At 42.5% G+C, this 26,577-nt stretch overlaps 2 protein-coding genes across 8 annotated transcripts in view; one reads left to right on the top strand and one right to left on the bottom strand.

Annotated features, from left to right (window-relative positions):
- The window catches only part of STXBP5L (syntaxin binding protein 5L), a 207,096-nt gene extending 198,121 nt beyond the window's left edge, over positions 1 to 8,975 (top strand). For all 6 annotated transcript variants that reach the window (XM_054813652.1, XM_054813650.1, XM_054813651.1 and 3 more), the window contains 4 exons: positions 225 to 390; positions 2,925 to 3,036; positions 3,407 to 3,627; positions 4,725 to 8,975. In XM_054813652.1, coding sequence (XP_054669627.1) covers positions 225 to 390; positions 2,925 to 3,036; positions 3,407 to 3,627; positions 4,725 to 4,766 — 541 coding nt within the window. In that variant the 3' untranslated portion in view covers positions 4,767 to 8,975. The remainder of the gene's footprint in view (positions 1 to 224; positions 391 to 2,924; positions 3,037 to 3,406; positions 3,628 to 4,724) is intronic.
- A 4,441-nt stretch (positions 8,976 to 13,416) lies between these two features.
- Positions 13,417 to 26,577, bottom strand: part of POLQ (DNA polymerase theta) — a 56,963-nt gene continuing 43,802 nt past the window's right edge. The window contains exons 24-30 of one of the 2 annotated variants that reach the window (XM_054812746.1): positions 25,244 to 25,362; positions 24,152 to 24,336; positions 23,703 to 23,814; positions 22,002 to 22,126; positions 19,917 to 20,061; positions 18,019 to 18,134; positions 13,417 to 13,871 (exon numbers count right to left, since the gene is read on the bottom strand). In XM_054812746.1, the coding sequence (XP_054668721.1) occupies positions 13,758 to 13,871; positions 18,019 to 18,134; positions 19,917 to 20,061; positions 22,002 to 22,126; positions 23,703 to 23,814; positions 24,152 to 24,336; positions 25,244 to 25,362 (916 nt within the window). In that variant the 3' untranslated portion in view covers positions 13,417 to 13,757. Of the gene's footprint in view, positions 13,872 to 18,018; positions 18,135 to 19,916; positions 20,062 to 20,854; positions 20,883 to 22,001; positions 22,127 to 23,702; positions 23,815 to 24,151; positions 24,337 to 25,243; positions 25,363 to 26,577 lie in introns of those variants that run through there. The other variant, XM_054812745.1, reaches the window with a different exon arrangement.

Here is a 26,577-nt window from a genome sequence, read left to right as displayed (position 1 = left end):
ACTGTGGCAGAAGCCTAAGGGTCATTGAGGCAAGGCAGCTGAAGCTTCTCCGTGCAGGAAACAAAGGCAGCATGTTTATGGCAGAATTTTTCAGCTTAGAGCTGCACTTTAGCTCTTCCAGTTACGAAAAGCATAAACTTAACAGTTGGTTTAAAATGCAGCCACGGAGTGGGGGTACCATGTGTGGCAACTGGTGACTAACCTGAGTGTCTGCCTCTCTTCAGCTTGCCCAGCCTTCGTCCTCTGCTGGACATCAACTATTTGCCTGTGACAGACATGAGGATAGCGCGGACCTTCTGTTTCACTAATGAAGGGCAAGCTTTGTATCTCAGCTCTCCCACAGAGATCCAGCGCCTGACATACAGCCAGGAGATGTGTGACAATCTGCAGGTAGGGCTCAAACCCTCACTTTGTTGCCTTTGTGTTTGTGTGGAAGGGCCAGTGGCCGGACTCGTCAGATGTAAATGCCACGTTTTTGCCGCTAAGTTGCTCAAAAAACCATGTCATACCAGTCTGTGGGTTCTATTCAAAAGACAAAGTTTTAAATGGTTAAATAAGTAATACTGACATTACCAGAGATGATAAATTGTTGTCAAATAGCAAGCATAAATGTTGGGGAGGGAAGTATTTTAGTGTTTAGTAATTTTTAGCATTTGAAGTGAAGGCTGTGCTGTGGCAGCAGGACAGACTTGCCCTGGCTGAATGATGCCAAAGCAGCAGAGAGACGTCAGCAGCTCTGTCACTGTTTGGACTTTTTCATGGTACTGTCACCTTGCCCCTGTGTCCTAACGGCTGGCCTGAGCCTCACATAACTGCAATTTCTGCTGGCTCTGTACAGAGTCAGATTTGTGCCCCAACGGGACTCTTCACAGCCTGCTTCTGTCCAAGTCCTACTGTATGAAAGACCAACTGTTAAAAATGACTGAAGGGAAAGAGGGGGAAACTACAAATGGATAGCAGCTACAGCAGTTGGTACCAGCATGTATCCAACCACACAGCAACTGCCTCGGTGAAAATATGAATTCCTTCCCATAATTTTGTCATAATTTTGTAATTTAACTCTAAAAATATCTTAATACCTGCAGCTTTCAGGAGATAGGTGGGAGCATGAGACAAACCAGTGTGGTTATGCTCTATTTTAATATATTTTTAATTATTTACCATTGTTTTTACTCAAATAATTTGTACTCCCCTTCTTCCACATGAGGAAAGCATCTCCCATTGTATATTAAAATACAGGAGCTATAGAAATGGTCTAATTAAAATAATTTATTTTGAGCAAAAGGTCTTTGCAATGTTAGATTTGGGTTGGGTTTTTTTTTTTTACAATGAAAATGCAAATTAAAATGTCATTTACTGAAGAGGAGGAATTGTAAGAGGTTACAGGGAGAAACATGAGTAATAAAAGGGAAAAAAAAAAAGAGGGGGAATAAGTAAGTTCTAGGTTATATAATTAACAGTGAACTAGGATAGAAATATAAAAGAAATGGTCCTGCCAGCGCTCATTATGCCCTAGGGAATAACGTGTGCTGAGCTGCTCAACTCACATCACGGCACTGTCTCAAGTCTGAAAAAGCACTGTGAGGAGCGAGCATTGCACACATGCTTTTGTGCATCAGAGAAGAGATTATTTTGCAGGGAACCAATTTTCAAATGGTCAAATGCTTGATCAACATATCTTAGACGACAGACCTATAGTGAGTGAGAGGTTGTTAGAAGCTAGGTGGTTTTTTTGGTTTGGTTTTGTTTTTTTAATTAACCTTAATAGCATCATAGGACAACCAACCGAAGGGAAACACGACCCTTGCTCCTCTGTACTGCCGGACATTGGCTGCTTGTATCTTGGCATGTGTGCAAAGAGGACAGGAAAAGGCTTAGTACGCTCGTTGTATGTGTACAAAGAGCAGATGACCCAGTATCACCTGCTGCCTAGGAAAACAAGCCAGGCTGCATGAGAGCCTCCACTAAGGCTCAAAGGGTTGCAGTAATTTTTCTCCCAGAGCAGGTGACTGTGCAGAAGAGTGGTAAGCGTGAGTCACAGCGCTGTCCTAGCACTCAGCCTCCCAGGAGCCCAGGGCTTTGTGCAGCACAACAGCTGTATCTGCCTGCCGAGGCTCGGATGAGCAAACACAGAGCCAAGCAACAGGGCAGCAACTGTTCTCACCACACAGCCTCACTGGTTTCAGACACTAACGGGACTGCACGCTTCCTTTATCAGTTTTACTCTGGAGAGCCCACTTTTCCTAGTACTGCTGCGAATGAGTCTGTGCCTGAGATTGGGTCACCTGCTCCAAAATCTGACACCATGACAGTGCCTTCAAACATGCTTATTTGGCACTGCCAAAATGCACAGTTAACGGTGGGCGGCGAGATTGTATGGAAGGTGATGGGATTTTGTGGTTTTAAAAAAATATATATAACACCCACAAAACCCAAACAAACAACAAAGCACCAAACTCCCTGACCTGCTAGCAAGTGCTGAACTGAGGTATGCTATAAAGAGAAAACAGAAAGTTCCCACCCTGCTTGCCTGGATAAACAGTAAAGCAAAACACATAATTCACAACAAATTTTTTATTCCATTACAGTGTTGCCTCTGCTGTTTCTAAGCAAAATGCGATCTTATTGCTGGTATTTTCACTCTGTATTGCTTACAATTTTTTTTCTCTGTGGTAATGAACATAAGCCTGGGCAATGACAAACCTTTGAAACTCTTTGAAAGCATGAGTGAATCTAGTTAGCCCAAGTATTTGTCTGTCATGAAACACAGATGTTAAGTACTGGATACTGTACACACCACAGAGTCTTTTAAAACTCGTCGCTTAGATCCAATGCACAGGGCTTATTAATGCAAATAAAGAAGACACCTAGAACTGCTTTCACCTCATTAGTTTTTCACATGGACTTCTGTCTGACTTTGCTAGGACATGCTTGGGGATTTGTTTACTCCTGTGGAAACACCAGAAGCCCAAAACAGAGGCTTTCTCAAAGGACTTTTTGGAGGAAGTGGACAAGCTTTTGACAGAGAGGAGCTTTGTAAGTAATTTACTGGGTTGTTTTTTTGTTTGAGGGGGTTTTGTTTTGGTTTTTTTTTTCCTTCAGAAATTAATTCATGGGAGCCCCTGTCCTTGTCATCTACGAATAGAGTGGTATACAAGCTTTAGATCATTGATAAAAAAATAAAGATGACATCATGAAGAAAGGGCAGCTCCTTCTGAGCATTTGGTGGAGGGGTGTGGGGTGTGTCCACGACTGCACGGTAGCTGTGCCGGTGCACAGAGCAAAGGAGCAAAGGCTTCCACATGTGCCATCTGCACATCGCATGGCATCACCGCTGCGAGGACGAGAAGCACTGACAGGGCCACGTCCAGCACCTCATTCCTGTCTGTCTATTTCTCCTTTGCAGTTGGTGAGGCCACAGCAGGAAAAGCCTCTCGCAGTCTTGCCCAGCACATCCCTGGATCGGGTGGAATTGAAGGCGTGAGAGGAGCCGCAGGAGGAGTCATCGGGGACTTGACTCGTGCACGCATTGCCCTTGATGAGAGAGGACAGAAACTGGGAGAACTGGATGAAAGGACTGCAAGCATGATGGCCAGCGCGGAGGCATTTTCCAAACATGCACACGAGGTAGGGGCACTGGCACCACACACCCAGAACTAGGAACCGTGAACCCTGCAACTGAGCCTTTGCTTCCCTGTGGGACCATTGAGTACCATTCTCCCTGTTCACTCAGCCATGTTGGTTTAGGTGTACTCATGTTAACTGAGACGCCCTTTTTCCCCATTCCCAAACAATGAGAATGCCGAAAATAAACTTTCATTGCGCACCCCTCCCTTTCATGTTTTCATAAATGAGCATCCATTGTTAGCCTCTGAATTTAGAACATGGCACTTATCCTCTCTTGCCTTTCTCACTAATTCATTACAATTTTTTTTTTTTTTTTTTTTTAAGCCACTTAGTGCAGCACATCTATATGCAGTAGGGCAGAAAACAGGTAGGTGGATGTGTATATAGGAACCTTTACAGATCTTACTGGGAAGAAGAGGAGAACATTCCAAGTACAACACTGTGGTACAGTTATATAGAATAGGGCTTGTCTGGAATAGACTGATTCTGTGCTTGGAGCTGGAAGTGGAAAGCTCTCCCGTCCCACGCTCTTAAGGCTGGCAATCAACTAAAGTGATTTTCTTTGAAGATAAAACAACATTAAAGCATACTTCCCAAAATGCATGTTTTTCAGTTAAAATGCATCACATCTCCAGACAAGACCTTTACAATTTTATTGGATTTTGTAAGTGTGAGGCAAAAAATACACAGAAAGAACATGCCCTGAAATGCAAAAAGTTTATATATTCAGGACATATCTGCTATGCGCCATAGATAAGCTTCTTTCTATCAGGGTAAAAAAAAAAAAACAAATTCCTGGTTATTCCCACACCTCTGTACCTTTTGCAGAAGAAAAGTAGTTAAAGCTCCTCAGGAAAAAATCTTGTAATGAACAGCAAGAGCAGGTAACTTTTTTTTTTTTAAAAAGTAGCAATTATGAAATTAAATACAAGGTCTCAGTAGAATCGAGACCTGATGACACTGTTAGTAACAGACTGCATTGCTCTTCCTTTTTTTTACTTACAAAGTCTGTGACAGTTAACGGGCCTAGGTCATGTGTGATACCTCATATGCAGAGCAGTGTTTTATATCTGTCTGTTTGTTTCCCATTTCTGTAGGTGATGCTGAAATATAAGGACAAAAAATGGTACCAGTTTTAGACTTTCAAAGAAGCTGCTTGTGGCTTTATTAAGAACACTTTTCAGGGAAGCAACATTCATTCCCAAATCTACCAGTCACTGGCCAGAGACAGTTTTTTTCTCCTAGAAGATGTTTTCCTGTTACTATTATTGGATTCATCACAGTGGGAGTCAAGGAGAAATTTTACAGACCATGAGATGGAAGCTAGAATCAAGTGGGTCTTACTCTAACAGCTGGCTCATGCAGTAGCCAATTTTTTTCCAAAAGGAACTCAACCATCACTGTGGCATGTAGTTTTTCAGAAGCTGTAGGTATGAACTGTGGGGAGTGCATCTGGTTAAAAATACTCTGTACAAATTCAAATGTTAATGCACTTATAAAACGTTGCATGGCTAATTGACATCTTAAAAAAAAAAAAAGAGAAAATGAAAGCATGTTGTGACTGAAGAAAAATGGGATTTATTTCTATTCTGAGGAAAAAAATACTTAAATGGCAAAAATCTTTATTTTTTAAAAGTGACATTACTAAAAGCCAGTACATTTCAAGCATGTTTGCCACCATCTCAACATAGAAATGAGGTGAGCTACATTTTCTTATCTGCTATTTATTTCCCTTGAAAAACCTTGCTTGAAATCCGTGCTCTTTAACAGCTACCAGAAGAATAAAAAACTTCAAAATCCTATGTCCCAAATTTACAGATTTTTCAAGTAGCGAGACAGGCACTATCTGAAATGTCATTAAAATATGAGCATAGATGGTTTATTTGCAATTCAGAGCACATGACACGTCATCCTTATCTGTACTTTTTAAAATGTGCTCTAGATTCATCTTGGTTGTCCTTGAAGGGGGCTGCGGCATTTTTCATCCCCATGGTGGCTGTAGCACTTAGTTGCCTTATTTCTCAGCAGCTTAGGAGATCTCTTCTTCAAGATAGGAAAGGCAAGATGGGAAGCCACAGGGCTACAAGTTGGAGAGTCCTGTCGAGTTCTGCTCACAGAAGCTGCAGATGAGTGGTTTTTTTTTTCCTTAGGCGGCCCGTTGAAATTATGCTAAGGAAACAGCACAGTAACACCGCCCTCCTCCCAACCCACCCCCTCCACCCCCCCACCCCCCCCAAGCTGGGTGAGAGATCACAGCAGCAAGACAAAATGATGGGCCGGGGAGGAGCATGGAAAACAATTGTCAACATAGGGTGCTGAATTGGTACACATATAAAGTGACACCAGGGGTGAGTGGCAACGGATTTTCTGCTCGCATTGCTAAAGGTAATTTGCTTCTGCTTCAGCGTGGCTTGTTCTGCAGAGTGAGCTCTGCAGAAAACTCTCCAACCTGCAGCTACGGAAGAGAACAGAAAGTAGAACCTATTACCTGTCTAGGCAAATAGAGTCCTAGTCCATGAGTGTGCTGCAGCCACAGTAGCCTACGAGAGCCTCACTGCCACACAGGTCAACTGTTCAGTTAGAAATTTTTCCAAGATGGGCTTGGAAACAAGGTACTGAAGGCTTGTTTTCATGTGCCTGGACATAGTTTCAAATTAGAAAAGGAAGTGAGGAAAAGGTGGAAAAGGACCATTTAAAAATTTTCTATACGAGGAGTGACATCCTCTGTCCCTTCAAGGAGTCCTGACAGACACTGATGCAGACAGAGGCAGCATCCCCCTCCTAACTAGACCATAACTTCTGGTGTTTATATCATCCTAGTGTTCAGATCTCTCAACGATGCCTTTCCCATATCCATCCTTTTCTTACAACAAATTGGAGCCCAGGAAATTGTACAGTCCAGAAGTTTGGCTTCACAGTCAGCCCAGCTGCACAAGTTGGAACAGATCTGAGGTGTCAAGTTTTAAATTCAGTGTAGCACAACAGAAATTTCATGCTTTACAGGACATAAACATTTCTCTGTGGGCAAAATCAAAATGATCGCCCTGACAGGTCTAGCTCATCTGGGAACTGAGACTCAACAAGTTCCTCTCTGTCACAGGAGAAACTGCTCTATAATTGTGAGAACTGTGGAAATGTGTTGGGAACAAAGTCAAAGCCCAAGCAATGCCTAGGTGTCTGCTGAGAGGTAAGGAACTGGAGTTGTCCATGAGCCGAGAGGATGTCTGCATGCATGGGTGTGAGGAAACAGCAAACTCACCTCTCTGGTGCCAACAGGAACTGGGCTGGGGTGGTTCTTCCAGCAGCCAGGTCACCAAACTGGCCACTTCATGTGTGAGGAAGCACCACTGTAACCAGGCACCTAGAGCGAGAAATAAATGAGAGCAATGTTATAGCAATTGTTTAAATGTATATTTGCTCTGGCCTATACGCCAAAGCCACTGGTCTCTGGGCAACAAAATCATTTGGGGCAGCTTTCAAACCCTCCAGCCAGCTTTATAGCCCTTATTCTTCCTGCCTTTGCTTGTACAGAGAAGCAAAGCAGTCTGCATTAATACTGGGCCAAGGCCGCCCTACCAGTGTTGGCTCTGTCCCCAGGTCCACGCTGGCTTCTGCCCCAGTCTGGCTGTACAGATGGAAAGGCCGTTGCCAGTTCTAGCACGGCACCAGTTTGCACTACGAACTGGTGTGACACAGTCAGCCTTTAACAATGCAGCCCAGGGCAGCAGTGGCGCATGCTGCAGGACCAAGGCAGCAGTCGGTTCATTTCCATGACAAGGAAGCTACTGGTTCTGCATAAGTGTTTGGGTATACATCACGTGGGTGGCTAACATTGCAAAGGTCCCCGTTACCTTGATTTCAGTGGAAATGTCTTTGGGCTGGAGCTAGAGCCCGCTCGCTCATGTAAGAACCAAATATAAAAAGCTTAAGAGCAACTTTTAATCGCTAAGCACTACAGCACACCCAGAGAGAAAAGTGTCTTCAACAAGTCATTGACACAATGCCTGACTGACTTTGGCTGCCAACAGTCTCTAGCTTAACACTGGGGGGGGGGGGGGGATGCAAACCTGTTCAGTAGATTTCCATTTGCATTTTTATGCAATAGAAAAATGAGAATCTAGCATCCCTCAAACTTACAATTTTTAATACTAAACTTTTAAGTAACTTTTCTCTGTTACTCCCCATCAGGTCACAGCTGTATCATGCTTTCCACTCTTACATATTTTACATATTTCCAGACCGTTACAAATGACTATTTCTGTTCAGTTCACCACTTGTGACTATAATTATCAATTTTCTTGTAGTCTATAGAGATCTAAAAAGTTGTATATGTTTGTATATAGAACATACTATATATATAAATATATATATGTAATGTATATGTTGTATAAGTTTGTTAGTGCACACTGTTAAATGCTTTCTATCAAGATTTATCATCTATGTGGGGGGAAAAAAAAAAAAAAAAAAACAACAAACCAAACTTCACTTAAAAACTTCAACGAGGGAGGAAAAAAAAACCTCTTGCCTGGTTGATTTATTGTGAAATGAGGGGGAGTGTGGGATTTTTGAAAGGCCTGACCTGACCACTGCTAAAGGCTGTTAGTGAAAGGAATAAAGCTGTGGCATTCTGAGCAACAAGCACAGCATCTGACCAGACCTGCTGTAAGAAAAACTGAGGGCAGCAGCTGTCACTGGTTGTTGAAATCATGTGCTTTCACCTTTCCTGCTAAGGCAGCACCACCTCAAGCAAAATCCTAAACTTAGAGGGATCTTCAACATCACAATCCTCAGTTACAATAGCTCAAATTGGCTGGAAATATTTGTTCAATTTAAAATGCTTTTTGTTCATCTGGATACCCTGTTCCCTCACATTCTTCTTTACAGGAGCACTTGATCACAAGCACATCCAAAAACCAGACACGCAGAACATCCAACAGCACACACGCCCCTCTAGGTCTGACCAGATGTGTTTCAACTTATGCATAGAGCTGTAGATAGACAGAGTATACAGAGAAAAATACATTAATTAGAATATTATTTATTTTTTATACATTTTCACAGTTGGCAAGTCTTCAATGAAGTACAAGCTATTTTATTTAAAAGAATAAAATAAAATCCATTCCTAGAGTTTTAACTTAAGCATCATGTCTTGAATTAAAAGACAAGATAAAGGAAAATTTGAGAATCAGGTTTTGTTTTGTATAATGACCTATTTTCTAATGTTTGGTTTTCTTTACAGCTCTACAGTTCAACTAGACATCAATTAGACTTTCCCTATATTACCAGAATATAGCTTCTTACACAAATATATGTAACAGAAATTTACTACACATATTATATAAAATTAGCACATATGGAAATTCTCTAAAACCGTTTACATACTCCTTTTTTACAGAAGCCCTTTCACACCACAGTGTGTACATTGTAATGAAGATATGCATACAATATTTTTTTCAGCACACAATTTAACAAGTGAAGAAAACACTGCAGCTTAATAGCTCCTCCATTTATAAACTCTGTGCATTGTAACACAGTCAAAAAGCCAGTTTTCAGTTAATTATGCCCCTGAAATACCCTGCCCCTCCATATATCCTTTTCCATAACCTAAAGGTGAATTCAAGCACAGTATATTTCAGTCTTGAATGTGTTGGGTGGGGTTTTGGGGTTTTTTTTGCCTTGGTATGGTCTCAGTAAGAACACACTCTCTCTCATTAAGGAACTACGTGTGGCCATTTGTAGTCAACTCTTCATCATAGGTGTATAAGCAATAGTCACGTAAATGAGTGTTTCCATTCATGTGTTTTGTTTTGTGATTAAATCAACAAATCAAACCTTGTACTTTTTTAAATAGCAGCCAATATTCAGATTCAGTGTCAAAGAAATGTGTACAGAATACATGTGGGGTTTGTTAATGACTCATTACCTATATTTCAGACCGAAGGCTAATCTGGGGTGAACCACACACTCCTGCGCTAACCGTGTCCTGTTTCCACAGGTATCCTAAATCAGTGTCACAAAAGGAAAATTAAGGCATCTTTAACTGAGGCTGTTTTGAGTCCCCAGTAAAAACCAAAAAAAGAGGGAAAGAAAATAAAGGAAAGAATTGATATTAGTTGGTGTAGATCTCTCTTTTTTTCAACATTTACTCCTAGATTCTTTGTAGTATTTCAAAAGTGTATGGTTTACGTAAAGCCCTTGGATGGAGTTTACACTAACTCACTCAGGCGTACAGAAAATGCAGCCACGGTTGTTGCTGGGGTGGGGATGGCCACCTCCCTCCCTCCAGCAGCTCGTGCGGGGACAAAACCTGGTCCCCAGCTAATGTTCCTATGCCTTACTGCAGGCAGCTCACATGCCGCTCGTCATTGTAACACCAGTCCCCAGGAACATTAGCCTTGGTACCCGGGCTTCACAGCCCTTTACCTCACTTCCACTTCAAGGTAAAAACAGTCACCTACAAGCTGAAATGTCACTGAGAGGCAGAAGCGAGCTTGAAGGGCACTGACCAACAACACGATTGAGTTGCTCTGCCAAGAGAGGCTCAAAAACGTCAGCCAAAGCTACTGAGCTTCCAGCTCCCTCTTTTCAGCTACAGACTTAGAGAAAAAAAACAACAGGAAAAACTACAACTGTCTCCTTGATGAAATGCAAATAGCATGGGGGAAAGGCAAAAGGACTGAATGAGATAAGATTATGTGTATGTCATCTTTTGTGACCTGCCTCTCTCCTACCTCTGCCCAGCTACAAGAAAGCGCACAGAGCACTTTCAGTAGATGGGAGTAGAAGGAAAGCTGCAACAGAAAGTCCAAAGCAAAACAAGCTTGTGGTCTGCATGTGAGGAAAAGGACTGAGTAGCTGTATCAAACCTCAAGGGCAGGAGTTCCTGCTACTGAGTCCAGGGAAGTTCTGCCCAATAGCAGTAGTAGGCTGGATCGAAATTTGAGTCGTTTTGAAGAGAAAGCAGGTATGAACCGAATGGAACAAGGCTGCTCAGCAGCCAAAGGGTACAGGCTCTTCCCTGCAAGGAGCTGGGTCACGCAGGTTCACCTGCTGTGAAGACAAGGTGTTCCAGGTGACCACAGGTATTTGTCAGGACTGGATCCCGACCCAATTTATTTTGGCAGCCAGACACCCACCTGCTGGTGCAGCAGCCAGGCAAGGGCAGCACAGGACACAAGGCGGGACTAGGCTGCAGCAGCAGTTCCGCGTACACCAAGTAATAAGGCTGCCGTAACAAACCTGACTTCCACCCCTTCTGCAGTGGTCATCTGTCGTCTTCTCGGGCTGCCGGACCATGTGTGTTACTGCACGTACTGTGTGGTGCCAGCTAACAGGAGGCAGGAGTGGACTGCAAAGAGAGAGACACACAAACCAGCTGAGGAACACAGAGCAAACACAATCACATGCATCCCATCCTGTCTACAAGAAAACAGAGAGTAACCTGCGCTCTGGTTATTGGGTCCTGAACTAGAAAAAAGCCCAGTTTCCAACTAAGCACAGGCCTCAGCCCATCAGAGATGGGGGGGGAAAGGGGCCCACAGGCAAAAATAAGTTAGTAATGCAAGCAGCCAACCTCATTCTACCAGAAAATAGCAGGTACCCTCTTCTGCACAGTTCTAAGCAGTGCCTCTGCTTACCTGACCTAAGCTCTCTTCTGCTTCCCCTGCTTAGTCTCACTAATAGTTCAGGTCTAATCAGAATCAAGGAATGTAAATAGCAGCAATCAGGCAACAGCTCAGAGCCAGTTCTAATACCATGACTCAAACGCCGCAGCCGCTTCACTTGCAGAGCAGTGGCCACCTTTTATCTTCTTCTTTGCTCCAAATTACTACTTAATTAAAATTAACTCATAGAGTTTGTTTAGCAAAATAGGTTTAGTTCTGTGTCAATCCCCTTATTGATTAGCATCACCCCTGTTTAGAGAGCTTGTCGGGAAATACGCGCAACATCCATCCTTCTGAAATTCTACAGACAGTATCTGGGAGGAAAATAGTGTGCCAAAGAACAAGCAACTCAAATTATAGTAACTCCGGTGAGGCCTGAAATACAGCACAGGTGTGTCACCACATGACACCCAGGGACAGGAAATCATTAGGCCATGTGAATTGATAATAAGTCCAACCCAGCATCTTCACAGGCAGAGCACACAAATGGTCAGACACCAGGGTGCCAAGGCTCGGATCTGTTAATAACAAAAGCTTTAATAAGCTAAGAAAAGAAACAACTGTCAAACGAATGCTGTGGATGAAGAGCTCAGCCATGGTAGAAAACCACAGCATACGGCAGGCAGGAAAGAAACAGAAAATCTCAGCATAAAGTGAAACATGAAACAGGAAAGAAGGCCAAGTCGGTGCTGAGAAGGGCAGTCCAGGCATCCTCGCCTGGGGCTTTGACTCGATACCACGGGTCTGTTTTGCTGCACGACAGGCAGGTGGTGGATCAGAGACCAGGATGCGGCCTTTTGTACGCAGGCCCATTAATATGTTTTTAAAACTCACCATGTTCTTGAAACCTCAGTGCCAGGTACTTCTGATGTCAGGATAATGGCCACACCAAAAGCGCCGTATTTGAAGTTAAGAAGCTCAAGCACGCTATCGGGCTGTTGAAAGCCAAGCGTGCATCCTCTCAGATCAGGCTATAAAGGCAACTTCAAAAGCACACTTCTTAAAAAGGATCCAGCAGAAGTTCAGAAAGAATAATTAGGGACTTGAAAATTTCTCACAGGAGGCAAGAACGGAAAGGTGAAAAATTGCTTACATTAGGGAGGAACTGCAGAAGACATAATTTGAGGCATAAAGAAGATGACGGGAGGCATCTGTCCTCCCTTTCTTGTAACATGCAAGGGTTACACGATGAAAATAACAGAATTCCAGGTCAGGCATTGTACGGAGTTAAAACCAGCTGAACTTGTATAACCATCGCAACCATCTGGAAGGGAAACGAAACCATGTGATGTGAGGTTTAGCCAGACCAGAAGGTATTAGTGAGGAGAGTAAGGCCAAACAGTGGCAGATTAATTCCCTGTGAGCTCCTTCCTTGCCCCCTCTTTTGAAGCATCTGATCCCAGCAGCTGACCTGAGTCAGTCTTGGGACCAGCTCAGCTTGACGAGCCCAAACTCCCAGAAAAACTTTCTGCCCGATCACGAGGATGGAGTCAAAGCTGCTGAGGCAAAGCGCAGGGGAAATCTGAGCGGTTTTTTAGTGAGGCTACCAACAGGCAGAGGATGAGGCTTCCCTAGGAGACAGGTCTCTGAATGAAGATCCACAGGTCACCCACCACCGTTCAGTGACACCTCTCTAACGCACCAGACTGCTAACACCAGCAAGATTGTCACTTCAGCTGGCCAGACGGAGAGGTTTTGTTTTTTCGTCACAAAAATACAAATTGACGTTACGTTTTTAACCAATAAATTGGGTTTCATTCTTTAAAAAGCAATGGGTTTGCTGGTGATTTTGTGTTAACTGTAACAGAGTCCAGACAACACCCCTCTCAAGACCAGTTTGCAAGGTAGCAGTAGGATGAATTAGGGCAATCAGTCACCAAAAGGCTTTCCTAAAAGTCAGAGGCCAACCAAGCCCTGGTTCCACTCACTGTGAACGCTGCACAGCTGCTCAGGGAGAAATCCAGCCAGCAGTAAAGCCACCTGAATATCAGCAGCAGAATTCAGTACAAAATGATCCTAGCAGAGGCCTGTAAAATTCAACAGTAAGTGCAAACACGATGACCTTTTTTTTTTTTTTTGTTCTAGACACAATTACACACAAGAACTGCCAAATTATCTTTGCACCTTGTTTTAATAAAATAATCCAGCTTATTTTATATGTAATAAATTCATTAGGCTTTGGGGTTTTGTTTTAAATTACAAGTTCAAACATATTTTTACAGAATTCATTTAAATACTGTGCTTTTAGCAATTAATAATTTCACAGTTCTGTAAACATGCTTCGCTGCACCGTCTGATCTTTGAAGGGTTTGGCTTGAATTCATACCATCTTCCACCACACGTTTCAGAAGGCAGCTGGCAACAATGTCTGTAGAAAAAGGACACGGGAGGATCACGCCACATGCAGGTGTGTCGCCAGCCCTTGCCCTACCCAGTCCATGGTGCCTTCCGCCTCTGTATTTCATGTCAGAGCTCCAGGTCCTGCAGGTCTCCCCAGCTAGGTCCAATTTTCACTTTAACATTCAGTTTTACTGAGAGTTTGATGGCGTTTTCCATCTCATGCTTGACAATCTGAGCGACCTACAAGTAAAGGCAAGACATCAGATGTGCATGTAACTTCAATGCTGTTTTTCTCTCAATAGTTGGGGTGGCCGTACACCTGGAGTCCTCCTCTTCTGCGTTTATTTGCACTGACTTGCCACTAATGGGAATGCAACCAAACATTTTTATCCTGATTAGGCTTTCTGAATGGAGAAACTGTATAAAGCCAGTAACATTCTATGCAGCACAGAGTTGTGAACGGTTCTGCACTGTTGAAGACTACTTAGAAACAAGGCAAGATTAAGTTTCCATAAATACTTGAGAGTCCTACAGAGTCTCCTTTTTCACCCAGCTGCATAATTCCAAGTGTTTCGTGGAGCCTGTTCTGAAAACTGCTATGTACTGAAAGCAAGACACAAACCAAACACACCAGAGGGAAAGAACAGTGTTCCTCCTGGATTGCTTATTTGAATTAATCTTTCAGTCCACACCCATCCCACAAACCTTTCCACAGCAGAATGAAAAGAGGCTTTGAAATTATTGTGATTCCTCACCTCGGCTAGAGGCCACTGTGTCAGCGTAGGAACTATTCAAGCTTTCTGACCCTTCCGTGCGTTTTCGTAATTCCCTCACAGGTATCCACAGTAGAAATTCCTCCACAGTTTTTAGTGGGGAATGGAGGAGGGATTTGAGGAGATCAGAGCACAAGAGTTTACAACAGCATTAAGAACTAGGGGGAGATTTGTCTTCCAAAACCCTACACCCTTACAAACCGCATTTCAAAATTATCTTGATAACCTAGAAAAATGCTTTGAAATAGGCTGTAATTCAGTACAAACGAGTACAGAGTATAAAGAAGCAGGGTAGAGAACTAGGATAGAAATAATCTACTGTTCAAAGATAGGATGAAAAATAACTGCCTGGGCAGGAAAAAAATGGGGTTATCAGACATTGAAAACTGAACACGGCTTAAGCAAGGCACACTGTTGTGAGAAAGCAAGCAAATGCGATTCTGGAATATAGAAAATGTTGCTTGTGTGACACACAAACCAATTTTCCACTCTATTCAAACCACCCCAGCCTTGATCAAGTTTGAGGCCTGGTATTTCAAAAGAAACATGAACTATACAAAGGGAAATTCTCTGAGAATCCCTCCACCAGTGAGGAACATCAGATTAGGGCTGCTACACCTAGAATAAGGGACAGCAGCTGCAGGGGAGACATGAAAACCTGTGTGAGGTTCCTGGGGAAGCAGATGGGATAAGACAGGACACACACCAATGCCGTGGGGGTCTTTGGGCTCTGAATTTCCTGTATAATAAGCAAACAGCACTGTTTCCAGGGTTCTCAATGGTCAGCTAAAATGTGCTTGGAGGAATACTGGGCACCTTAAAAACATAAATGCAATGATACTGGGAACAATCAAGCAGTTTAAAAGCATCCTTTGATTCCTAATCTAGTCCATACCTTTATGTTCCTACCTAATTCCACGTTGCCAGGGTCAGCTCAACAGATAGAAGGTCAACCCTCTTTCTACCATCTTTGGCAATATTATCACAGCCTTGCTATTGTGATAAGCTCTGCAAGCTCCCTACCTTCACTTTGACATTCTGCACAGACTAGGAAAGCCCTGATGCCCCAGGCATTTCACACCTTTACGACAAGAAAAAACAGGTATTACCCCAATGTGGTCTTTTAAAAGAGGCAAGCTAGCTCACTAATAGACTGCAAATGAAAACAGAACCATCACTAGTGTTGTTTCTCTTACAAACCATTTGTAAGGCTACTCTGACTGGAACACAAATTCCTAGATATATGGAAAGATATTTTTAGTTTTCTGTTGTGCACTTCAGCAGCTGAAAATAAGCCAGAGCCAGCATCAGGCACATGACCAAACTAACTTGCCTGAATAAAAATTGCTCTTGCAGCAGAGAAATACATGATTTACAGTATAATAAAGCTCTGGTGCCAGTAAGATGAAAAAAAACCTCACCAATACAGAAACCAAGAAATGCTTGCTTCTTTTTTACTAAAAAGTATATGGCAATTCAGAAGGACTAATTAATTCAGGCCCTAATTTGAGTGTAGGCTTAAGAGGGAGAGACTTCAAGAGATCCTTTCCAACCCAGATCCTTCCACTATTGGATAATTCCAATGGTGCATCTGAAAGGACAACTGGCAATATTATCACCAAAAAAAAAAAAAAAAAATCCTTTCTGGCCCTAAAAACAATTACTCAAAGGGGTAAGTAGTACCCTGTTGTCTCAGCTAGACAGAAATCCTTGAAAAACAAGCAAATCTGGCACACACAAGGCACATCTGAGTCTAGGAAACATGCCTTGTGTACATATGCTGTTTTAGGTGACTGCCAAGAAAGTCTATGGACAGAAATCATAGAATGGTTAGGGTTGGAAGGGACCTCAAAGATCATCTAGTTCCAACCCCCCTGCTGTGGGCAGGGACACCCTCCACCAGATCACATTGCCCAAAGCCTCATCCAACCTGGCCTTGAACACTTCCAGGGATGGGGCCTCTACAACCTCCCTGGGCAACCTGTCCCAGTGCCTCACCACTCTCACAGTAAAGAATTTCTTCCTAATAGCTAATCTACATTCTTTTAGTTTAAAACCCGTTACCCCTTGTCCTATCACTACCTGTCCTCGTAAAGAGTCCCTCTCCAGCCTTCCTGTAGGCCCCTTCAGATACTGGTAAGCCACAATTCGATCTCCCCAGAGCCTTCTTTTCTCCAGGCCGAACAATCCCAACTCTCTCAGCCTGTCCACACAGGAGAGGTGCTCCAGCCCTCTGATCAGCTTCATGGCCTCCTCTGGACTCGCTCCAACAGCTCCATGTCTCTCCTGTACTGGGGCCCCCAGAGCTGGACGCAGTACTCCAGGTGGGGTCTCACCAGAGCGGAGTAGAGGGGCAGGATCCCCTCCCTTGCCCTGCTGGTCACACTGCTTTTGATGCAGCCCAGGACACAGTTGTGTCTCTATCTGAAGGCAGTTAGAAAAGCTGGTAATAATTTCCCTTGAAGTTGAGGTTGTTAATGAAAAAAATATAATACAACAAATAATAAGCAAATCCACTCACTTGGCCCCAGCTCTTCTGGGGACATCGTGGTAACTTGGACTCAGTATCTTAAAAAAAGCCTAGACTCGGGAGATTTCAGTTTTCTACAGAAAGACAATTAGAAGCTTTTTCATCTCTAAACCAGCCTGCATGGATTGAGGCAGCAGATGTCTGAACAGAGCTGGCAAAACGAACAGAAGCTTGAGCTGAAATTCAAGAGAAAAGTATTAAATCTTTTGTTCTTAATGAAAGTTAAAAAAAAAAAAAGAAAATGCTCGGGCCAGTCACTACTGCTGAAAGCTCTCTCAGACTAGGAGTTACTGCTTGCTGTCAGGAAATGGCCCTTTGTCATTATAGATGTGTATGCGCAGACCAGAAGTGGGAGAAAGACACCCCCAAGCTATGGAAGGATGCCCTGGGAGCCTCCCTGCATTTGTGCACAGGGCTTGGGAAAACAGCGAGCTGCCAACACATGGCTAAAACGCTTGCTACCAAAAGCGGTCGCAGAGGCATCACTATGCCCAGGCACAGGAACGCCCTTCACAGTGGATGAGCACGCACAGAGACACACATGCACACGAAAGGTACCTTAAGTCCACACAGCACATTTCTTATATGTACCATGCTGCTAACCAGCACCATAACACTCCTACCAGAAAGACAGGTAGGTAGGGAATGAGGAAAAAAGCACCAAAAGCAAGGAATCCTCCTTTCCCTACGCAGAGTACAAACCACAGCTGTGACAACACATGTTCTGAGTTAGGCACCAGAAGACACAAGTATAAACAGGGAAACAAAAACACCTCCGAACAAGGAAAAACTTCCCCCTACACCTGTCAACAATATTAAGCTACTTCACTCATGAAGTCTTGCAGAGAAGTTGCATGAACTGCTACTATAAGCAGCAAAGCACACGTTAGAAAAATGAACTTGAGCCTGAAAATAAAGGAATCGAGAATATAATCATTCTTCATCCAATTTAACACCGTCTTCACAGACCTTTTAGCACACAGCAGAGAGGATCGGGGGAAAAGAACCTGAGCCCCTAGAAGGAAGGGTTTTTTGGAACATCATCATACAGTAGATAGCTGAAAAAGTAACTGCTTGGCTGTACCTGGATGACATCGTCCTCTGCAACTTCATAGAGGAGCTCATCATGGAGTTGGAGGATAAAGAAACCTCCGCTGATGGGATGTAACATCCCTCTGTTTCTCTTCCTTGCTAGCCTTCCTACGAAGGTGAAGAGCACAGTTCGTTAGAGACCATTATGCAAAGGCATGTTTCCTGTAATTAAAAAAAACCCTCACACATTCCTAATGCTGAGAAAAAGAACATGCAGAACTTTAAAATGAAACAGCCCATGCCTACAGATAAAACCACAAAACATTACTATTCTATCAATATTTGTACAGCTACTGAGGGAAAAATGTTAATGAAAAGCATTTTAGATATAAACATTTCAGCCTTACATTATAATGATACAAATCAGAACAGAAACAAGAGACAGTTGCATCTCCTGAACCATCTGTTTTAGAAGTAAATTTTAAACAAAATCATGTCAAGTTTAATCAGAAGTTGGTTTACAATGTTCTCTCTGGCAATGAATTAGGATTCTGCTTTTCTTCAAAAATCATTTTAATGGCTAGTCTAAAAAGGCAGCAAGCCTCCTCCCAAATGCAGTTATCTGAAACTGTAGCTACTACTCCTGATTAAAAAAAGGAAAGAAAAAAAAGAGCAGTTTGTGAATAAACAAGTAAGCAGCTGACAAAAACAGGATCCTGGTAGGCCTTGCCTGACAAGAATAAAACAAACTGTTCCATGGTAAAAGCTCTTTTTAAAAAAAATAAACAAACACAACCTCAGACACAGGCACTCAAAAGTTACTTATTTCTCAGGTTAGCTAACAGGAGGACTCCAGTTCACATCTATGGAAGGGTTTCACAGCATCATCAGCTCCTCACACAAGCCTTACGCTGAAGAAGCAATGTTGCAGAAGCCACATGATGCAGCATGCGTCTCTGATGGTACAGGCATTTATAACTTGCTGGAAGAGAATTCCTTCCAGTTCTTGAAACAGCTAGTATCAGAGGAGGAAAACCTGTCACAAATCCATCTGCTTGCCTTCCTACGTTGGCCAAAGGTCAGTAGCTGCTGCTCCTGGAAGGGCTGGAAAGTTCTGCTGAGCACATGCCTTCTACTCTTAGCAGACCTCTGAGCCTTGTCTCTCTAAAATAAAACTCCTTGACATATTTTTAGAGGTTCGGCAATTAATTATTTAGTTTTCCTTCTCAGTCCTACACATCAGACTCTTCATATTAAGACAGCTTCATGTTTCAGTTGAAGCATAAGAACTATCAAAGAAATACAGCACTCCGTCCCTTAAGTTGTCTTTCTAAAAATATATGACTGATGAACAAAACACTGTCTACATGATGCTAAAAAAAGTCTTCATAGCACTTCTCTGGGAATGAGTACCCCAGCACAGATTTGCTAGCTGCAGCCAGAAGAAATTTATGCTCATAAGTGCTTCAGATAATGCTTTTATGGAGTCTCTGTACATCAAATTTCAGCCAACAAATTCCAGACTTAATTCTAAACAAAAAAAAAGTATTTTTGGAACTAGAAGTTGTTCCACTCTATCTTTTCACTGCCTGTGAAGCCAGAGTTTCTGCTCGGTTTCTCCTTCCTACTTTCGAACAATTCTGTGGTGGCATCACAGACCACAGCACATATGAACTCCCACTGCCAACCTTTGCAAGATCTGCTTTGAGGCAATTGGGGATTCTGAATTGATCACAGCATTTGCTTTAGTTTGTGTGTTGAGCAGACACCCTTCCTCCTTCCTTAGGACTTTTTTGCCCATTATACACAGACTTACCACTATCAGGAAATTAAATGTCTCCTACCCCTAACTTTTTTTTTTGCAGGCAATTTTTTTTTTTTTTAATTTAATAAGTAACACTGAAAGTTTTGATCTAGTGTACATGGAAGAGGCGAGCATACCGGTCTTACCTCTCTGGAAGGAGCTCTCCAGATGCCCGTGGGACTTGATCGCAGAGGGGAAAGCTTCCAGGCGTCTCTGAATGTTCACAGTGGCTGTTTTGACAATGTCTGCAGCAGATCCCTGAACAGTTGTATTCACAGCCTGTCGCTCTGCCTAAACAGAGATAGTTGTTCTGAAAACCTACCCCAAAAAAATAAATCCAGCATGCAACATGTACTTCATTAAAAATAATAAATACATGGCCAAATACAGGCATAGTAAAACCTCCAGATAAAGAGTTTGTTATATCTGCCTGAAAGAGACATTCCAGACTAGCTTCAGACAGAAAATTTCTCCAAGTGACTGAGAAAAGCAGGATTTCCACAAAATTAAAATTAGTATCAAGGGTAATTAGCTGCAAAAGTCACAGGCCACAAGAGGGAGAAGCACACACACGGTAACAATTCCATGAGAAGCCAAAAAATCTCACAGTTAATCCAAATACCGTGAGACACTTCTGCCTATCATAGAACCATAGAACCATAGAATGGTTTGGGTTGGAAGGGACCTTAAAGCCCATCTAGTTCCAACCCCCCTGCCATGGGGACGCCCTCCACTAGACCAGGTTGCCCAAAGCCCCATCCAACCTGGCCTTGAGCACTTCCAGGGATGGGGCATCCACAACCTCTCTGGGCAACCTGTGCCAGTGCCTCACCCCTCTTAACAGTAAAGAATTTCTTCCTAATATCTGATCTAAATCGACCCTCCTTCAGCTTAAACCCATTACCCCTTGTCCTGTCACTACACTCCCTGATAAACAGTCCCTCACCATCTTTCCTGTAGGCCCCTTCAGGTACTGGAAGGCCGCAATTAGATCTCCCCGGAGCCGCCTTTTCTCCAGGCTGAACAACCCCAACTCTCTCAGCCTGTCCTCATAGAAGAGGTGCTCCAGCCCTCTGATCAGTATCCTCTCTTCAACAATCCTATCTTCAGTACTATCAGGAATGGATAACCAAAGGCAAGAAGCTGCATTTCATAGACTAATAATCCAGTCTACTGCAGTGAACCTTGACTACCAGAGCATTACAGCTGTGCAAAACTACAGCAGACCTCTCTATAATCCCCTCCTCAGATGAGAAAACTGTATTCAAAGGTTCTTCTCTCTTTGATTAGAGCTGAAATGTGTGCAAAAAGTTATAAGGAAGCTGAAATGAAAGTGAAGATAATTCATTAACTAGTCTTTAATTTGATTTTAAAGAATAAATCAAAGTTGAACAGAAGGTGCATCTGCAAAGCTTCATGCTGAAGTATGATTCAGATTCAATAGTCAAATCATCTCAAAAGTTTTTTTTTAAGTTTCCTTGTTTCCCTTTCAACTACTTGGAGTACAAATTCCCCCACTTCCTACCTCTTCCACTCTAGTCTAATTCCACACAACCTGATCCAGCTTCCTACTGAAGAGTGTAATGCTTCCTCCCCAGAGAAATGCGCCAGCATCTCCCCAGGGACTCAATTCACTGTTACAGAAGTAAAGACTATGACAGATGTGTCCGAAATGACCTTAACAAAAATAATGCCGGTGCAAAGGCGTATATTAAGTAAATATTTATCTAACAAGTTAAAGCAATTTTCCTTTGAGGGGAAATAAGGAACAAATACCCAAAAATACACGACTTAAATGCTCTCTCTTGTTCAAGTGCTGACAGCATATAACATACAAAGACTGCTGAGTGGGAGCAACTCAGCCTGAAGAGTTAAAGCACATCACTGTGCGGAGGCTTTTTAAAATCATGTCCACTTATTTCAATAAATTACTCACTCCGGTTCCAACGTGGGAGTTCTGAAGTTAGGTTAGCACAGTGATGACAGCTGTACACCCAGTCACAGAAGACTTACATCAAGCAGACCATGACAAAAGCTCTGTTATTCAGAGAATAACTGAGGGAACAGCGAACTAAGTGAGAAGTGGAAGGTCATGACCAAGATGGTTCATAGACCCTGTAAAACTACAAGTATGGATATGCAAAGAAATCTAATACTTTAAAAAGAAATTTAAACAATAATAAAAAAAATTTTAAATAAAAAAGGGTACCGCACTACTGCACTCAACATACATGAGCTTTACTGTAGGGGTTTGGATCCTTGATAGCTGGCAGGTATCGCCGTCTTCCCAGGATGGTCTGCACAAACCCATCTCTTCTGCAGCTCCTCACTGTCTCCCTCAAGAATTGCTGAATCCCTGTGAAAGGAAAGAGAAAGTTTTCCCTAATACAACTGACACTCCATATTGACTTCTCACTGGGGTCACTGAAAGCAGTCTAGGACACCCAAGCAGCACAAAGATAATTCTTTACATTTCCTAGAGCCTGTCAGTGGACAAGGGCAGACGATCACTTATTCAGCCTATATGCAGCTCTGCTGGGAAACCCATTAAGACTTCTGAGGTGGAAGAGAGGGCAGAGTGTCAGGATATCTGGCTGTGCAGAAGGAGGTAGGAAGTCTGTTCTGCACAGTGCCCAGGCACAGAGGATCATACGTGTATTACTGATAATGGCAAGGTCAGGACCTGGACCAGCACTGCAAATACAAGTAGTAGGAAGGGAGTAAGTTGAAAGCAGAAGTCCAAGCCCTTGATGCCTCAGGCTGCCTGACTTCAGACTATGCCACTTCAGATTCTAGGATGAAAGGAACTCACCCACCCGCACTTTGCAAGGGAAGGAGTGAATCACCAAGAGTGTTAAAAAGAAACTTAGGTCAAAGAAAAGTGGACAGGGAAGAGTCCCTTTCACTGCAAGTTCAGGTAACAACTGCACTAAAGTGGAAAAAGTTAAATTCAGGCAGTTTCTTTCCAAGGTTTACAAAACATAAAATGAGCTATTCAAGGCCAAGACTGACAGTATTAGTCAATTCATTCAGTATGTAATTTAGCATGTCAGCTTGGCAATAAATATAAGTGAAAATTCATAAGAAGTGAAGTTACAATACAAGGTACATTGTGGAGTTCATGTATATGCACATGTACTGAGAGGGAGGAAGCAGGAAGTTGTTCCTAATGGTCACGAAGGAGAGACTATCCAGTAATTACTGGAGACTAAACAGACTCTTAAAGGACACCATTTCTCAGCATCTGCCTCCTAAAGAAACAAACCCTGAATTTTCAGAACGTAATTTTCCAGCTCATTTCCAAGTTTTATGATTAGAGCTAGCTGTTTCTCATCCCATTTGCCCTCCATTCATTTTCTGATTGCAGCTCTAATCTCTCTATAGCTTTCCTAAAAATTAACATGCTTCTTAGAAATGCAACAATGTCTTTTTACAAAACATGGGAGAGCTGCTCAGAGCAGCTAGATAAAAATGTAAGGGTTATACGCAAAACAGTTTAAAACTCAATGAAAGCAGAAGACAAAAGTAGAACAGAGAAATGTTATATTCAAAAATTGTAAGAAGTAGGGTCTAAAGTTGTATTGCATATCCTTTGAAGCTGTGTGTTTTAATAAAGAAAAGAGTGTTTCTTATTCAGAAAGTTAAGAACTTCAAAATGAATCCCTAGGGCTTATTAATTAATTAAAAAAATAATTAATGTAATAAGCAAACAACAAGGTCCTAAAGATGAATAAAACTAGAGTGTAGAGTAAAACATTACAGAGTATAAAACTGCTGTGTTCATGCACTGGACTTTTTCAAAATTAAAAGCTTTGAAAAAGAGATAGGAGTAGGAGAGGGCTGAAACAAATTTAGGATTTGAAAAAGCATGGAGAGAAGGGATTAAAAACAACAAACCACCCCACACAGCTCCCAAACGGCGAGATCCAAACCTGTGTATCTTGATTTGAAGGATTCAATGTAATTGGCAGCTTCATTTTCATCAATTCCCATCTGCTCGCCTAAAGATTTTGCTCCTATTCCATAGATGATTCCATAGCAAATCTGCCAGAGGACAGTGTGAAGAACCACAACCATATGGTGAGCCATGCAGAGAAAGCAGAGCCAAAACAGAATGTGATTCACTGGAAGACAAGTATATAGGAACAAGGGCAAGCATTCAAGAAAAGAGACTACCTCTGAGTCCAGGCCATTCATACCGCTTTTCTCCACCCTCATCCCACAAACCCCAGACAGCTCCAATTGAAATGCATTGAGAGTGGGAGGACATACAACGCAACTACTGAACAATCACAGCCAAACTATTGTGACTCCCTGATGTTTTGAACACTGAACCTTCCTGTCCAGAAAGCTGCTGCTGAATCTTTTTCCTAAAAATTACCTGTTTAGCTTGTTGTCTGGTCCTATCTCCAACAGCTTCGGGATCAATCATTTTCCATTCTGCTGCAATGCTCTTAAAGACATCAGTACCTCCATTCAAGGCTTGAATGAGTCGACAGTCACAGGACAAATGAGCAAGGATCCTCAGTTCAAGCTGAGAGTAATCGGCAGCCAAGATTAAGCCACCTGAGGTCAAGAAGGTAGCAGAAATCATTATTTCATAAATTACTCCAATAACACTCTAACCACATGACCCTCCATCCTCTGAGAAACTGAAGGCCTGAATCACCTATACTTGACAGTTGCCATCCTTTACACCTCGGTGGTACCAGTGCAAAGAGGATATAGCACATGCTGCTAAACCACAGAACTTTCCTTTCACTCATGTGAGGTAGCCTGAGAGAGGCATAACCACCACAGTGAGAAGGACTGAAGCTGCCCTTGCACCTTCTGCTTTGAAAGTTTTCCACAGTTATTTCTATGCAACCTCAGTCTCCATTTTCTTGCAAATACCTTTAGGGGTTGCTTCTGCCACTGCTGAAAGTTGTGCCAATAAATAGTAGAAATTAAATCAGACAAATTCTTGCCCATTTCCCCAGTGCCCAAGCCTGCCTGCTTTCCACCCAGCCCCTACATCTAAAATCCATCAAAAACACACAGAGAAGTATCTGTCCAGCTGTCTATGTAGAGGTCTAGCACCTGATAGGAATGATCAGCAGAGAGACCAGACCAGCAGACTTGTACTGAGCCAGGGTAGGCAACGTGAGAACTGATATTTGGATAGAATATGAACACTCTAGATAATACACAAATTGCACTCTAAGAGCTGCAAAACTACAGCTCTTTAAAAAATAAGTATTCTTAAAGAGGAAATGAAGGTGTGAACATTTGAATTCTTTCCCCAGTTGAAACGCTCTCCTTTACAATCTTGTGAATAATTTTGAGTGCATGCTAACTACTGCATTAGTTTTCCAAGTAGGCTCCTTACTCAGATGTACACTGTCATCAATTCTTAACTCTTCATTAGCTCTAGAATTTTTTGTTAACTATATTCTTAACAATTAGCTGGCACAGAGCACGATCTGAGCATTACCTGGGAAGGGAACAAAAGCATGCCTCATGCTAACAGAAAATGGTATTCCTCTTTCTTCAAATCTGTCTTCAGCCTGAACCTTTAGGTCATTAGGCACAATACTGGAACGCTTTCTACATCTGAGGACACAAAAAATGACTGTTCTTCACCAATTTCTAAAACACTGAAAGATGCATAATTATTTTTGCCACAAAGGATCAGTGAAAAAAAGTGAGACAGTAGCTTCTATTCTGCCTTTCTGGACAATCCATACCTAAAGTTGACCATGGGGGAATTGGACAGAGATTGCACGTACACCTGAAGGGATTTACTGACTCTGAACAGATTTAGGGATAAATCTTTCTAGTACATTCAGAGTTTGGTCCAGAAGTTGGATAATTCCACTCCAAAACAGGTAAGATGAATGGCCCCCAATCTATGATGGCTGCATTCCAGAAAGATGTCAAAGGAGTCCTACAGGAATCCTAAAAATTCAACACCCCTTCTTGAGTGCCAAGTCTTCTCTAACATCATTCTCACATGCAGAACGCCTAGAAAAGACAGAAAAGATTTCCCCCACAACATAAGCCTCATGACTGCGCATGCACACGGATGCAAGTAAGCCTGTAAAAGCAGAGCAGAAGTTGTAGAACACATGCTCATAGAACACTGCCTGTTTCCTCTCTACAGACTGAGCAAAAAAATGGCCTCAAAGCAACCAGATTTTCTTTTTTGAGAAGGTCAGAAGATTATAGTGGCACCAGGTGCTCTGCAACCTCTCAGGGCTTGCTTAGCTCTCTTGTCCCACCAAGTCCATTGTAGCTACAGATGGAATTGTATCCATCAGTGCACCCACAGAACAGTGCACAGCTGTGACACCACTCACACCTCCTACTCCCATCAGCGCCAGTCTACCAGCCAGCCGGTTGTGTTCTTCACTTGGAGCCAAAAGGCCTTTATAAGTCTTTGACGTTTGGGTCAGGGATCTGAACAATTTCTTTATCAGAATGAAAAGGTACCTCTGAGATCAAGACTACTTTCAGCAAAGCAAAGCACAGAAAAGACATCATGCTCTATTCCCTTGTGCACTCTCTTTTTTTCTTATACCTTGTCATTTCAGGGACGGTAGAGATCAAGGAGATGAAAGCACAAAAATCACAGAAATACATTTTCAAAAGAAATAAAGGTGAGGGACAACATATGGGAACTGTAGAGAATCACACTGTCCAGCACAAGTTCCCAATTTAGTTGAATGAGTAAAGGTTTTATACCATGATGTAATTTAGCTACACTCCTTTGGTCAGGAGCTTCTTACAACAGGAGGAAGGAGTAGTAATAATAATTACTAAGATAAA

This window comes from Grus americana, chromosome 1, assembly GCF_028858705.1.
Source record: "Grus americana isolate bGruAme1 chromosome 1, bGruAme1.mat, whole genome shotgun sequence".
Taxonomy (NCBI): Eukaryota; Metazoa; Chordata; class Aves; order Gruiformes; family Gruidae; genus Grus; species Grus americana.
This window is presented reverse-complemented; position numbering and strand designations above follow the sequence as displayed.